At 42.0% G+C, this 16236-nt stretch overlaps 1 protein-coding gene across 24 annotated transcripts in view; it reads left to right on the top strand.

Moving 5' to 3' along the window:
- The window catches only part of CACNA1D (calcium voltage-gated channel subunit alpha1 D), a 322004-nt gene that overhangs the window by 160114 nt on the left and 145654 nt on the right, over window positions 1-16236 (top strand). For 23 of the 24 annotated variants that reach the window (XM_070577072.1, XM_070577064.1, XM_070577071.1 and 20 more), the window contains 3 exons: window positions 5619-5761; window positions 10284-10436; window positions 10973-11169. In XM_070577072.1, coding sequence (XP_070433173.1) covers window positions 5619-5761; window positions 10284-10436; window positions 10973-11169 — 493 coding nt within the window. Of the gene's footprint in view, window positions 1-5618; window positions 5762-10283; window positions 10437-10972; window positions 11170-16236 lie in introns of those variants that run through there. The other variant, XM_070577069.1, reaches the window with a different exon arrangement.

Here is a 16236-nt window from a genome sequence, read left to right as displayed (position 1 = left end):
ATGTATTGTAGAGTTTATAGCATCTATAAAAGTAAAATATATGGCAACAATAGCACAAAGGACAGGAACAAGGAAACAGCCATATGCTGTTGCAAAGTGCTTGTACAGTAGGTGGAGTGATAAAATATTATTTGAAGGTATATATGATAAGTTAAAGATGTATACTGTAAACCCTGGAGCACAGGCTTGCAAACTTCAGACCATAGACCAAATCTGGTTTACTGCCTTTCCCCGCCCCCCACTTCCCCCCGCCACATTGACAAAGTATTTTATTATCTCCTTTGATAGATAAAATTTTGTTGGAAGACGGTCACACTCCCTCATGTCTGTGAGTATTTGGTGTTAGGCTGGTGAAGTTGAGTAGTTGTGACAGAGACTCTATGGCCTGCAAATCCTAAAATAGTTACTATCTGGCACTTTACAGAAAATTTTTGCTGACATTTACCCTACAGGAGCTGTTAGAAAAATAAATAAGTATAGTGAATAAGCGTATATTGGAGATTAAATGGAATTTTTTTAAAAAGCTCAATTCAAAAAATCAGGGAAGAGGAACAAAGGAACAAGGGATGGAGCAAATAGAAAAGAAATAGTAAGGTGGTAGATTTAAGCCCAGCTAAGCCTTTATTAAAATCCAGAGTTTATCAGGTTTATATGTTAAAAAAAAAAAAAAAACAAAAAAAAAAAACCAAGTCCCAACTCCACGGTGTCTATAGGAAACCTACTTTAAATCTAAAGACACAAAAAAATTGGAAGTAAAAAGACAGAAAAATACATACCATGCAAAAACTAATCAAAGCTAACGTAGCTATATTAACATCCAACAAACTAGACTTTAGAACAAGGAATTTTATTGAAGATAGACATTTCATAATGATAAAGGAATCATATAATCAAGAGGATATAATAATCCCAAATATGTATATACCTAATAACAGAGCTTCGAAATACACAAAGCAAAAACTGATAAAACTGAAAGGAAGGATAGACAAATCTACAGTTGTAGAGGTACATTTTAATACTCCTTTCTTGAGGAGTGTTGATTCACTATCTAGACAGAAAATCACTAAGGATGTAGGGAGATTTGGACAGTACCATCAACCAACTTCACTTAATTGATATTTTTAGAACACTTCACTCAACAAGAGCAGAATAAACATTCTTTTTGCTGCACATGGAACATACACCAAGAGAGAGAGATTCTGAGCCATAAAACAGGTTTCAGTGAATTTAAAAAGATTAAAACCATACACAATTATGTTTTCTGAATGAATTTAGTAATGTTTCTGGATAAAATGTTAGTATAAAACGTGAATTCCTATATAATAGTCATAAACAATTGGAAAATGAAATTTTAAAGTCATTACTATTTACTATAGCATTAAAAAACATGAACTATTTAGGGATAAATAGTGCACTGACAATGACTAAACCTTAGTGAAAAAAATTAAAGGAGGCCCAAATAATGGAATTATGTACCATGTTCATGGATTGGAAGACTCAATGTTGTTAGGATATCAGTTTTTCCCAAATTGAGCTATAGATTGAATCCTAATCTTCATCCAAGCAAGATTGTTGTAGAGATTGACAAATTTATTTGAAAATTCATGTGGAAATTAGGGAGGCTCTAGACTAGCCAAAGAAACCTTTAAGAACAAAGGTGGAACCTAGTTTTAAGGCTTACTGTAAAGCTACAGTAGTCAAGACAGTGTGATATTGGCATAAGGAGTAGACATAAAGATCAATGGAAAAGAAGAGGGAGTCTAGAAATAGACTCATGTGTATGCTCAATTGATTTTAGAAAAAGGTGCCTTGATAATTCAGTGGGTTGAGGAAACTTTCAACAAATGGTGCTGGAACAACTGTTTATTCATATGAAAAAAAGAAGAACCTGTATTCTTACCTCATCTGTACACAAATATTACCTTAAAATGAATCATAGACCTATAGTAAAAGATAAAACTAAAATTTTTAGGAGAAAGACTTTATGATGTTGGGGTAGGCAGAAATTTCTTAGGACACAAAAAACACTAGCCATAAAAGAAATAATTGAAATTTTGGACCTTATCAAAATTTAAAACTTTTCTTCAAGAGACAGTGTGAAGAAAATGAAAAAGTAAAGCATGGATTGGGAAAAAATATTCATGATACACATATATGACAAAGGACTTGTAGTCGGAATATTTCAAGAACTGTTAGAACTCAACAGTGAGAAGACAACCCAGTATATAAATGGGTGAAAGATTTGAACCGATCTTCACAAAGAAGATATGTAAATGATCAACAAGCACCTACAAAGATGTTCAACATCATTAATAATTATGGAAATGCAAATTAAAGCCACAATGACAGCACTACATACCCACTAGTATTACTAAATGTAAAAAGACATGGACCAACTGGAACTCTCATACACTGCTTGTAGAAATGGAAAATGGTCCCATCACTTTGGAGAAGTTTGCTAGTTTCTGACAATGTTCATCACACACTGACCATATGCCCATATTACCAGTAGTACTCTTAGGTACTTATTCAAGATAGGTGAAAGCACATGTTCACAAAGAGACTTTATTCATCATAGAAAAAAACTGGAAACAACCCAAATATCACTCAACAGGTAACTGGATAAACTTGTTGTGGTATATTCAGACAGTGGAATATCACTCAACAATAAAAAGAAATGAACTGCTGATAAATGCAACAACTTGGATGAATCTCAAAAACATGGTGAGCAAAAGAAGATAAACAATAAGGAGAACAAGCTGTGTGATTCCATTTATGTAAGATTCTGTAAAAGGAAAAGACAACCCAAGTGATAAACAGCCAATCAGTGGATACCCAAGGCTGAGTTTAAAAGGAAGATGACTGCAAAGGCGCACGAGAGAGCTGTTGGAGATACGGGGAATGTTCTGTATCTCGATGGTGGTGTTTATTGCTTGGGCTTATACTTTTGTCAAAACTCATCTCATTGTACACTTTAAATGGGTTTATTTTATTATATCTAAGTTAAGCTGCAATAAAGTTGACTTAAAAAGTAAAAAAAGTCATCTAGGAAACTAAAGATTGTTTTTTTCTCAAATATGAAAAACCTGAGAATGTCAAATTGTTCTTGAAAATAGGCACTGAATTGTAGTCAAAGAGTGGAAGAAAAGTTTAAAAAAGAAAAAGAATTATGTCTTCATTTGAATCAAATTCCTACTCAGGTTTCCAACTGCAGACTGTATCTCCATCCAATGGATTTTCCATTCCAAGTCAACCATGACCTGTTGCTTTTGTCAAGATTCCCAATAACAGAGACATTAAGAAAGTAATCGATATTGCTGAGATGCTAACTGCTAATAATGTGACCACAGGAGGACTCAATGTGTCTCCCAGAGCTGATATTATTCTCTGTGTAGAAGAGTTTGATCTGAGCCAACTTCTATCCCGCCCTTCTTATTTTTCAATAAGTGTATTTCAAGCATTCAGGCTCGTCACTTAAACTTTTGTGAAGAAGAAGATGGAGTGCTCATTCTGGTGCTTCTAACTTTTGTCACTTTAGGTAGCTCCTTGCCTTTTTTCTCCTGTCTTGGGATAAACTTATAATAACAATCTAGGATCGAATACTCGCTCCTCACGTCCTCATCTCTTCAGGCACATGGTACCTTTGTTAGGTTGTGGGGGCGGTGAAGAGAGTAGAATCACAAAATATTAGAATAGGAAGAGCAGGGCTTTGCGTCATTTAATCCAGTTTTCTCATTTTACAGAGGGGGAAACTGAGGCCAGGGAAGGAGAGGGACTTTCCTAATGCCTCCTCACTCTTAGGAGTGGAAGGTAGCCCTGGCCCCTTAGGCTCGCTGGCTGTCTAGAAATGGCAGCCGGCTTCCCTCTCTGACTCAGGCTCCTCTGTAACTGCAGAGAAACATTATTCACCTGTTTTCAAGGGCATTGCTGAAGAACGGGGGATAAAAGGACCATGAAGTGTACATTGCAAAACACTGATACTTGAAAGCAATCTTAAGTCATCACCTGCATAAATTACTTTCCTAACCCTTTGGGATGAAAATTCCTGTGGCTGCCACATTTCAGAAGAGTTTGAGGTTTTCTTTCTTGCCTTTTCTTTGTTTTTGTGAAGCTATGAATTTGTGAAGCCATGACTTTTATCTTTAGCCTTCTCTGCAGGGGTTCACAGTAATTAGAAAACTATGCTAATGATAGAAATCTGTCATAAATTTGATATATTTCCCCAGTCATAACTAGAGAGAGTCACCATTTGAAGCTTTGAAAAGGTAGAGACCTGATTTATTTCCCCCTGCCTTCTCCCCAACCCCAGGTTCATTGGGGTGCTGTACTGTTATTAAAACAAATGCCTGGTATTTAAGTGCCCCAGAATGACATGGCTGCCTGATCAGGACTGCAATCAGACCACCCTGGGTTTTGTGGACTTTGTGTCTTGGCGATCCACAGGCATGCCAGTGGGGGCAGAGTTTCTGCTTTGCCTGCTAATTAAACTTTAGAAATCTTTTCTTTGTTGCTGGGCCAGTCATTCCCACAATCTGATGGGCCAGAGTTGATTCTATTTGAAATGGGCAAATTTATATTTATTCTGAAAAACAAGCAACAATTCCAAAGAATAAATGTTTATTTGAAAGAGCACAAGTAACTGTCAAATGAGCAGATTGCCTGAAAATAGCTTTATCCGAAAAACCTTCTGAGAGTAGGAAAAAATTTGTCGTGGATGCCAGATACAATATTATTCACATTTCAAAAGAGAACATGACGGTATTAATACCTTTCCTTAGGTTACTGCTTTTGGGCTTTGCACAGCTCCTTAGCATCTGTGACTTACATCATTCCCTGAACGTCCCTATGGGGATTTGGGCGGGTGGAGGAGGTCAGGGGGTGTGTGTATGAGATTGTCTTGGAAGTAGTATAACATATTGATTAACAGTTGGGACTTTGAAGTCAATATTCATTCATTGATTTATTCATCAAATGTTTTTTGAGCACCTCCTATATGTCAGGAACTGTTCTAGGCACTAGGCTAGAACAGACTAAATGAACAAATGAACAAACACTGAAATTCTATGCCCTTGTGGACCCTACATTCTAGTGGGTCAACATACCTGGATTCATATATTAGTTCTGCCACTATTTGTGTGACCTTAGGCAAGTTACTTGTTCTTATCGAGTTTATTTCCTCACATAAAATGGTGTTCATAATACTTCCTACTACATAACGTTTTGTGAGGATGAATGAGATAATGTACATGAAGTGCTGAGCATATAGTGAGCACTCATAAATGGTACCCGCTATGATTATTGCTGTTATTTCTGTTTGAGCAATCCCGCTTGTCACTGTTAGGTCCCCGGCGAGTCCCGTCTTCCATGAGGGCTGACTTGCTCAAGGATGCTCCATTGGCAGGAAAACAAATGAGATCAATCCCTGTCCCCAATCCTTCTGGATGCAGGGGGGTCACATTCAGGATTCACAGCCCAGTTCTTGCCTTTGCCTTGCTTTCCCTTTATTTAAGTAGCAGTCATACAGAATTAGCCCTCGTTCAAAAATAACTACTGTTATCATCCTGTTTCACTTCCCTGGGTGACAGACTCTAACATTTCTTTCTCTCGTCTTCTTTCAGATTGTTTAGTGTAATTTTGGAACAATTAACCAAAGAAACAGAAGGCGGTAACCACTCCAGTGGCAAATCAGGAGGCTTTGATGTCAAAGCCCTCCGCGCCTTTCGAGTGTTACGACCACTTCGACTAGTATCAGGAGTGCCCAGTAAGCACGTTTTGTTTCCTCAAGCCAGGAGTTTGTTGATTCTTTTCTTCTGGGTGGGTGTCGGGATTACGGAACAGAGTGCTGCGAGGTGAGTTGCTGTGAACCAGCCAGGGGCTGCGCAGACCACCGTGGAGGCCTCGCGGTTTACAAAACACGTTGGCCTGCGTTGTCATCCTGGATCCCTGTGATGGCCCCGAGAGGGGCTGCTAGTGATTATTGCCTTCTTTCTGATTTTGTGCAAGAGAGAATCTTCTCTTAGGGAGAGACGGAGTAAGTGCTGGTGTGAGACCTGGAGTTCAGGCTTCCTGATTCCACTCTGGTTTTCCTTCTACGACACCACACTGCTGTCACCTCCTCCCCCTCCCAGGCCTGCCCCTCTCAAGGTGGTGGGTTATGTAGATGAGGGCGTTGGCTGACTGCCTTTCTTTCAAAGTCAGGAGCAACAGGGGTCTGGACTCCTGAAACTCTGCTTAGCTCCCCACTGCTAGGAATTGTGTCCGTCCCAGTCTGAGGGAAGAAGTGAATGTGCCACGTCCTCCCTGTATGTAGGGCACGGTAGTACCTGCTTGAAGGTTGTCGTGAGAACTGAATGCGACAATGCGGGCAGAGCCCCCAGCACAAGGTCTGGAGCCCAGAGGAGGCCCTCAGTGGTGAGGGACGCCGTTCTCATGCACTAGGCTGTGATACCTGTCTGTGCCAGGCTGTGGTTTGCTTCTTAGTCCACACCTCTGGGCCAGGTTGAGTGCCACCTGAGGTGGAACAGATGCCCTGTCTGTGCCCTGGCCAGGAGCTGCGGGCCTCTTACCCTTCCATAAGGAGCATGAGGGCTGCTTCGCTGGGCTCTGCCCCTAAGGGACACCGTGTCCCTGTTGAGGCGTCAGGGGCTGGAATTCCTAGCGCCTTTCCCAGGACCGTGGCTGTGAGGTGGCTGCCTGCTCACAGCTGGAGGAAGGATATGGGACTGCAGGGTGTGCCTGTTTTTTACAACTCGTAAAGCCATCAGAAGAGCACAGATCATGTTTTTGTTTCCCCAGAAGTTCTTCATGAAATTTTATTAAACCTGTTGGCGTTCAGAACGTACTAAAAATTCTCTGGAAAAAAAAACCAAAACAAAACAAACGACTTCCAAATTTAACATTTTAAAATGTAGGAAGTGGTGTTTTATGTGTGCTTGTTTTTCCAGATGGTTCATTTATTTTCATTGAAAAAGATCAGCACAAGTCAAAACCACAGAACTGTCTGGAAGCAATTGAGAAAAATAGAAATACCTTGGAAATGACTGGCGCTGTTACGTGTAACGTGATTAAATGAGAAGTTTAGTGAGCAAACATGTTCTTTCAGATTTGGTTGTTGCAGCTTAATCTAATTTCAAAGTAACCACGACTACTTTTTTCTCCCAAAGAGCAAATGACAAGACAGCCTGCCTGCAGTGTGTGCTGCAGCTTCATGCATGTGAGTCTCAGGCTGGTGAAAACTCTTGGAACTTGCTTAGCATTGTTTTGGTTCCCTTGCCTAATGAGGTTTTTACCAAGTGACTAGTCCATTGCTCCTGGATACTCTTGAGAACCAGTTTTAGGTTTTTTGTTTTTGTTTTTTTTTGGTGAGGAAGATTGGCCCTGAGCTAACACCTGTGCCAGTCTTCCTTTGTTTTGTAAGCGGGATGCTACCACAGCATGGCTTGCTGAGTGGTGTGTAGATCTGTACCTGGGATCCGACCCTGTGAATCCCAGGCTGCTGAAGTGGAGTGCATGAACTTAACCATCATGCCACCAGGCCAACCCCAAGGACCAGTTTTAAACTATATTTCTTCCTTTCCCCAAAAAACATTGTTTGAAGCTTGGTAGGCATCTGCATCATGCTCTCAGAGGTCAGCAGAGGGAAATGGGGATCTGAGTCTTGTGTGAGGGTTTCTTAGCCCGTATTTGAACGCCCTGATGGGGAATATCCATGTCTCTCATCAGACCCCCTGTGCTTCTGGGGAGAGGTGGTGGATGCTCTGGGTCATGCTATTTCCAGTGCTCGTTGGCAACTGTGGCCTCGTGATTTCTTTTTAAGTACCTGAAATTGTTAAAAAATGCCTGGGAAAGTTAGTTTACACTTCTCTGGGAATTGTTTAGTCCTTTCTAAAGAGAATTCAGACTGTCCTGCAAGACAGGATTTTGTATGTGTGTGAATACATACTTATTCAGTGGAAGGTAAATAAATATTTCAAAAGATAGTAGTTCAGACCTTTGTGGAGTTCTTGACCCCCGCACTCAGCTGCTCAGGGTGTATCACAGTCCTAGACTGGCAAAGTGCGAGAGAACCCTAGAGTTCATCCATCCATGTGCACCATCTTTTCGATGAGGAAGCTGAGGCCTGACCAGAGGTAGTGCCATGTGCAGGTTCTCACAGCTAGTGGAGGCCAAACTGGGCCAGCCCCACGGGCTCCTCCTCCCTGGCCCGCTGTTCTGTCCACTCCCTCCCACTGCCTCCTTGGTCAGAGTCCTGGGGGATCTGCTGTACACATCACTAGTGTACAAAGGACCCTTATGTCATGAAGGTGTACACCTTCACATTAAGGTTCAGCTTCATTAACTCATAAATTTGGCCAATCTGAAATACAATACTTACAATAAACATAAACATCTTCATAAGACACATGGCTCACTGCCCTAGAATTTAGAAGAGCTACCTACTGGATGATAATTTTGGATGGCCCATCTAGGTCTAAAAAAATGAAAAAGAAAAACCCGAAAACCCTGTCCAAGTAGATTAGAGCAAATGCTTCTTTTCCCCTCCGTCTGTTCCTTATAGAAGGCAAAAACAATGAAAGTCATCCTATTGATCATTCTTTTCCTGAAGAAACCGTTTGAACATTTAAGTATCTGAAGGCAGTCCCTAGGATTTCTGTTGTAATGATGTCTTGGAAAGTTGGGCTCTTTTGTGAATCTGAGATCCTCCTCTTAGTCTTCCCTCCCATCCTGTCCCTTGCCTCCTCCTGTGTACATCTTACCAGGGTGAGCTTTTATTGTTATTGCTGATAAGTATTCTGCCCTTTGGTTGGTGTGTTCTAACTTATTTAATTCTAGCATCTCATATTCTTCCATTCTTTGTCTATGTATCAGGGAAGTGAGAAGATACTAGAAAAAGGCAGTTGGAAGGAAGGAAAGTCAGTAGGGAGGAGAAGGAAAAAAAGGGAAAAGAGTGAAGTGTGTGGAGCAGAAGCGTGGTCCTGGGTGGTAGAAAGAACACAGGAGGCCGGAGGCCTGGTTTACACCAATCACTCTCCCTCAGCCTCCTGCTTCCTCCCACCTAATCCTTGTCCTGAGTGTTGGCCCACCATCCCTCTTTGCGTTCTCTTTCCTCTTCCTATCCCATGGGTCTGAGTGTTACTCTGACCAGCTTCCAGTGTGTTATGTCCCTCCGTCATGTCTCAAGCCCACGTTGCAGCTGCAGGACTCCTCCCTCCTTTCTTCACGTTATGCAGGGATCAAACTGACCAGGTCTGAAGGTGCTCTCACCCCTCTCCTTCCTCTGCCCCTCTGCTCCCCTCATTCCAGGAGAGCCTCCTTTTGACATGCTTGGTTTTTTCATTCACTGGGATTTTCCCCATGATGCTGCCTCCATGGGCACCTCCCTCTCCCTCAAACTCAGTTGTGGAGTTCTGATCTCATCCTGATCCTTGCCTTGTCCTACCTGGAGAGCCCAGTGCTCTCCAACCACTTCTCCACCGGCTTGTCTGCTGCTGACCTGTTCCTCTTTCATGGCTAATCCATTAAAGTCCAGCCCTGTACCCAGAATTCAAAACCCAGGGCTATCTAGTTGCAATCTACTTTTCTTTCCTTATACTCTTTTCCGCTGTGTGACCACCAACCAAGGCTCCCTGCCCCCAGCCCACATTGTATGGCTCACTTCTGTGCCATTGGTGGTCTCTTCCCTCTGCCTGGAGTAGCCTCTCTCGCATGCCTACCTGGGGAAATACCTCTTCTCAGCCTTCAGACCCTCCCGAGTGGGGAGCTGCTGCCCAGTCCTCTTTCCTCTCCCCGCTCACAGGTGATGTCTTTCATTCTTCTTTAATTTTAGCTGTTTGGCATTACTTGTATAGCATCTCAGTGCTGCCTTAGAGTAATTTGTGTTTAATCCTTATGTCTCCTTCTAGAACACAACCTCTTTGAGAGAAGGTACTTTTTGTAATATGTATTCATATCCCTCAAAGCACTACATTGTAGGCTTTCCACGTGGTAGATGTTCAGAAGTTTGTGGAATGGGTGAACAAGTGCAGAGATGAATGACTGAGATTCGGCACTCACCTCTCCAGGCCCTAGTTTTTCCATCTGTCAAGTGAGAGTTGGATTAGGTGATCTTTCAGGTTCCTTTTTAACCCATCTCACATCCCGGTTGAATGTTAATTAAAAGGTTTGAAATATCTCTTTGGGTTTTATTACTACGTGTCACATATAGAGTGGACAGCATTAGGAATTTTATATACACATCGTTGACATGTTTTCCTGGCTCACACCCTGCTTTTTCTCTCTCCTAGGTTTACAAGTTGTCCTGAACTCCATTATAAAAGCCATGGTCCCCCTCCTTCACATCGCCCTTTTGGTATTATTCGTAATCATAATCTATGCTATTATAGGATTGGAACTTTTTATTGGAAAAATGCACAAAACATGTTTTTTTGCTGACTCAGGTGAGTAATGAAAATGATAGCTAGCCTAACTCTGAAAAAAATTTGGTTCTCCAAAAAAAAAAAAAATTCTGTGGTTTTTGGGAAAATCTAAAACAAAATGAGAGGGGGAAAAAAAGGCAGCCAAAAATACCAGTAAATCTACTGAGCCAGTTCTTAGTGAGAATTCTGTAAAGAATAAGTGAGAATTTGATCTCCTTTTCTATCCTGATTTCCCATGTAATGTGTCCTGGCAAAGAAGATAAGGGCCCCCAAAACTAGAACGTGAGGCAAATCAATAGCGTTGTTCTGTATAGGGTTAGGAGAGGTGCTGCACGAGTGAGGACAGAGGAGAGGGCATTGGGTTCTGAGTAGAGGACATGGCAGAGTCCATGGAGGAGGGAGTATTGGAAATGAACCCTGAAGGACAAATAGGATTCCAAGAAAGCATAGATGGGAAGTAGGGTGTTCAGGCCCTGGCAAGGGTACTCAGCTTCCGCTCGCTTGGGTTTGCTGGTGTTCCTCCCTTGAGTGGTGAAGCCTTCTTGATGTCTTTGCAGATGTCGTAGCTGAAGAGGACCCAGCGCCATGTGCGTTCTCAGGGAATGGACGCCAGTGTACCGCCAATGGCACAGAGTGTAGAAGTGGCTGGGTTGGCCCAAATGGAGGCATCACCAACTTTGATAACTTTGCCTTTGCGATGCTCACTGTGTTTCAGTGCATCACCATGGAGGGCTGGACAGATGTGCTCTACTGGGTAAGCCACTTGCAGAGCGAGTTTATGGAATGTTCTTTCCTTGGATAAAAGTGTTTCTTTAGCTAGAGCCATTGGAGAGTTGGCTGAAAGAGAAACCCTGGAAGTCAGTTCTTTGGGAAGGGAAGCAGACCGTCTCTTCACTCAGCGAGACTCATCATCTTTCCCCTGCAGGGCCTTAGTTTCACTTGTAGGAAGCTGCTGTATAATGTTGGCTTCCTCCAGTCTGTAGTGCTGCCTGGGGAATTGTGGCCTAAATGTGCCCAGTTAGTCCCTCTTTTGGAGGAACTCCAGAAAGCTGGGGCTGTCCCGATTAAACTCTTAGAGAACCAGGGGTCATATCCCAGGTTAAGAGGCTCCTGGACTTTCATGGGCTAAAACTGATCTTTCATACATAAAGGCAGGTTGCTCTACTAGATCCCGAATGGAAGATAGGGAAAGTAAATTAGATCCTTTGGATACTTTCCGTAACTTAGTACAGCCTTAAAGCCAAAAGGGGTTTTCTCCCTATGACAGTATATCTCTTTTGTATCTTCAGTGTTCCTGTAAATCAACTCAGCACAAGCCCCTAGCTCTCCCTTTCTCTTTGGAGCTATAGAACTTGGGCAGAGAGGGTAACAATGGCACGTCAAGCTTCCAGGGCTGGTGGACCAATCCAACCTGCCGTGAAAACAGGTGGATACCCTTTCGATGGCTAAGATCTGTTTCTTCTTGTTCCTGACAGAGCCAGAAGGGTTTGCTATAAATGAAGAGCAATAGTATTGTAGCAGCCCTTTCTCAGAGCTGAGTTTATTTGCTTATTTGTCTGGTAGAATTTGAAAAAGCTCACAGAAGTTTAGAAATTACTTTCCATGGGAAATTATTTTCCCGTGCTGGGAAAAACACCTGACATGCACAGTTTGAGCCTACCCCCAAGTCCAAATGGGATTAGCCAGGATTTCAATAATTATTTGTTATAAGGCAATTAGTAATAAAATACTAATGGGCACCATCTAGTTAGAAGGCCTGCAGAAGTAGCTTCTGACAGTAGCTAAATTTTAGCAACTTTATAGGATTTCATATTACTCTCTAACTTCAGAGACCATAGCATTTCATGGTTATAAATAGGTTTTTGCTTCCCTTCACCAGCGAACACCATACTTACAGGATTGTAGAAGTCCCTATATATTCAATATTAGGCAAAGAAAGTATGTTTTATTTTCATCCCCAAAGTGTGAGTCTAGTTTGGTAATGAAGTTTAAGCATCACCAATGTGTTCTATCTTGTTTCTCCCTGTCCCCCTCCTTTTTCTTATTGTCATAGGAGAGTGTGTGTGTGTCTGTGTGGGTATGCACATCTGTTGTTTATATCCATAAGACAGTGCCTTTCTTGAAGAGGAAGAAGGAGGGAGATTGTACTGGATGAGCCAGGACCATAGCTGTGCAAGGAAACCCTCAATTAGGTAAAGGGTTCGTTTTCACTATTATCTTCTAAGTAGTGACTCCTAGTCATCTTAGTGGAGGTCTCAATCCCAGTGGTCCCTTGAAGTTTCTGATAAATAGAAAAAGCATCATCCAGAAAGCCCAGACTCGGATCCTTCCCCTTAAAACAGTACAGAAAACATTTCAATTTAAAAAAAAAAAAATCGGTGACTTCTCTCAGCTCTGTTCTCTCTAGTGTCATGGTGAATTGTCCACTGCTGATCCAACCTGCCTTGACTAATGGGCAATTTTATACTTTATGTTATGATTCTTTCATGACAATTTTCCTATTGTCAAGCAAGTGAAAACTCTGGGAGTATGCGATTAAAGGAGAGAAAACTGTGCACCCAGAAACAAAAGTTTCCTGAGAACCTTTAAGTGTCACCTAGGAGCATATAATTATTGTCTCTATTGTTAATATGACAATCACAGAGTTAATAATTTGACAATACAATAATTATATTCTCTATGAATTACATGGCATTTTATTCTGATGGAGGAACTCAAGTAGTTTATCAACATTATCCCAGTCTGTATCCCTTTATGGAAGGCCTGGGAAACAGTGGAATATAGAGAGACCATTGAACATCCCCAGGATCCTCCAGCAAGTGGTTGTGGTCCTTAATCTAGAACAGGGGTCTACAGACATCTTCTTTTTGGCGGAAGATTAGCCCTGACCTAACATCTGCTGCCAATTCTCTTTTTGCTGAGGAAGACTGGCCCTGAGCTAACATCCATGCCCATCTTCCTTTACTTTATATGTGGGAGGCCTGCCACAGCATGGCTTGCCAAGTGGTGTGTAGGTCTGCACCTGGGATCCAAACCGGTGAACCCCCAGCCTCCAGAGTGGAACATGCGAACTTAACTGCTGTGCCATTGGGCTGGCCCCTACAAACTTTTTTTAAAGGGGCTAGATAGTAAATATATTTGGACTTGCAGACCATATTGTGTCTGTCACAACTATTCACTTCTGCCCTCTGCCCATATTACTCGGAAGCGGCTATAGACAGCATGTAAACAAGTGGGTGTGGCTCTGTTCAATAAAACTTTATGGACACTGAAATTTGAATTTTATGTAATATTCATGTGTCATGAAATATTCTTTTGATTTTTTTTCAACCATTTGAAAACATGAAAGATATTTTTAGTCCAAGGGCCATACAAAAGGAGGTAGAAGGTTGGGTTTGGCCCACAGGTCATAGTTTGGTGACCCCTGGTCTAGACTAGAACTCAGCACTCTTTCCTTGGCATTCTTTCATTATCAGAGGTTTGTGAATCCTTCTAGAACACTAGGGGGCAGCTAAGTAATGTCTTCAAGAGTGTCCTTGAAGATCTTAGTTTCTGAAACACATCAGGTTGTTTTTAATTACATGTTGATTACATTTATTCATCATATAGGGTGACAGGAGCCAGGGCACCAAGCCTTCTTAATATGTTATGGGCCACGGTCAGGTGGAAGCCACACGGCTGTGATCCAGAGTAGACCATCCTGCCCAGCACGTTGCCTGGCACAGCAGGTGCTCAACAGACACTAGTTACTCTTACACTTCAGTGTACAATCCCATTGCCTCAGTGTAGATGGGCCATGTTTCTCTATCAGTTTTTATCTATAACTAGCGTATAAAGGGAACATCTTGAGAGAGAACTAAGGAAAGTAGATTTTAAATATTGATTGCAAGCAAATTTCTCAATCCTGTAGGTGTTTGTATATGGTGGATAAAGTCTTTCCCAGGGATTGTTCTGCATCTTGTCAAGTTTATATTCAGTCAGGGTTGTCAAGAGTGTCTGGCAAATGGCTGGCAGGGTCTTGAGAACAGAAGTACTGCTGGACCCAATATGCAGAAAGACACACTTAGAACCATTTGGATGTGTGGAGAGTTGGGAATATTAACTTCCCATGGAAAAAAATTATGGTAGAGCTCTTTCCTAAAGTGAGTTCCATAAACATAATTAAGCTGCCATCGGACCCACGCATGTTTGGTGTCTACAGAGGCGGTAGGGTGTAGCATAGGGAAAGAGCATTGAGGCTGGATAGGGCTGGCTATGTGACCTTGGGTAGGTCACCAAAACTCTCTGGGTTTTAATTTTCTTGTCTACAAGATGCAGAATTAAACTACATGATCAGATTGTTTTTCAACTCAGAATTTTTTAAATGTAGGAAATGAATTAAAGTAGTGTTGATTTCAGGAGAGGGCCACCCACGTAAATCATTTTTGGCCTCTGGCCTTAGCGCTAAGCTCTTTCCTCAGTGAACATACCCATGGAGGTGCTGGCTGTCAGACTCTAATAGGAAGTTCTCATGGTCAGGCTGACAATCTACTTCTTTCAAGGTACCTGGGAAATTCCTCTTTTATTAGTCAGCCAAGGGCTTGCCTTTCTTCACCTTTCTCTTATTCCATGCTTAGGGGAGCTACAACCAATATACCAAGTTTCCAGTAGTGTTTTCAACAGTTAGAAAAAACAACTTTAATTGGAGACCTGAATGGCATTTCAGCCTTTGAAATGAGGGAAAACTGAAATTAAATAGAATGTTATTTCCTGGGTACCAGGTGACACCACATGATAACTTTGATATAAATATTTTAAAAATTAATAATCTAAATTGGAATGCTTCAGCTCATGCCAATTTCTTCATTGTTGTAAAGACCATGCAGACAAAACCCCAAGCAGAGTCTCTATGTCCATGTGGATATATTTGGGAACAGCTGGCCAGTTCTTACTTGTCCTGTGTATGTGGTAAGGTCGAAGAAATACCAGCCTCTGCAAAGAGTTGGGTTGAGAAGTTTACTTGGAGAAAGACTGGCCCGCAAAGCTTCCATTTTATTCCTCTTCCCCACCTTCTGGAGATTGTCTCCTGTGGCCTTTGTTTAGCTCCAGCTGTCCCCAGCTGGCATTCCAGGTGGTAGTTCTGATATGAGCAAACGTGAATCTGTTCAACACCGACTCCTAAAAAATTAAAAGTTTCCTTAATTAAAAAAAAAGTTCCCTCCCAAGTAGAGCAGACAGCTGTTGCTAGAGCCATTTTCTGGAACACGAGACTGAAGCCTGAACGAGGATGGGTGAAGCAGACGGCTCGGCCCACTGACTCTGCCTGAGTGATAGAAGAGCAGGGTCTCACCGTAGGAGTCCTGGACTCACACAGCCTCCCTCTGAGCCCACTCTCCTGTGTCGTCTGCACTCCTGCTCCAACAGAGTGACAGGCCGGAGAGGCCTCTGGGCAAGCTCCTGACTCCAGCCAGGGCTCGGGCCACGACACCAGGCGGCCTGTTTCTTCTCCTCCACACATGGGTTTTTAAATAAGTTTAGTGGTGTAGTTGCTTTGGAAGAATTACCCTCTGCCTTCCTGCTGAAATTAGTTTATCCAACTTAATTAGATCAACAATTGCAGCCGTGGCCCCGGCTCATTCATTACTCTAATTGCCGATGTAAGATGTGCAGACTGATATGAGTTCTGTTAAGCACATCAATTTTCATGTGGCCAAACAGGTGTTTCAGAAGGGATTTAATGCCCTCTCTGTAGACTTCAGCAACAGATGTTAGGTAATTTTTTTTTTTAATGTTCTCTTTTCCTGTTTGGGTTTGACATGAGGCAAACATAGTGAAATGCATG

The sequence above is a fragment of the Equus przewalskii genome, chromosome 15, assembly GCF_037783145.1.
Source record: "Equus przewalskii isolate Varuska chromosome 15, EquPr2, whole genome shotgun sequence".
Taxonomy (NCBI): domain Eukaryota; kingdom Metazoa; phylum Chordata; class Mammalia; order Perissodactyla; family Equidae; genus Equus; species Equus przewalskii.
This window is presented reverse-complemented; position numbering and strand designations above follow the sequence as displayed.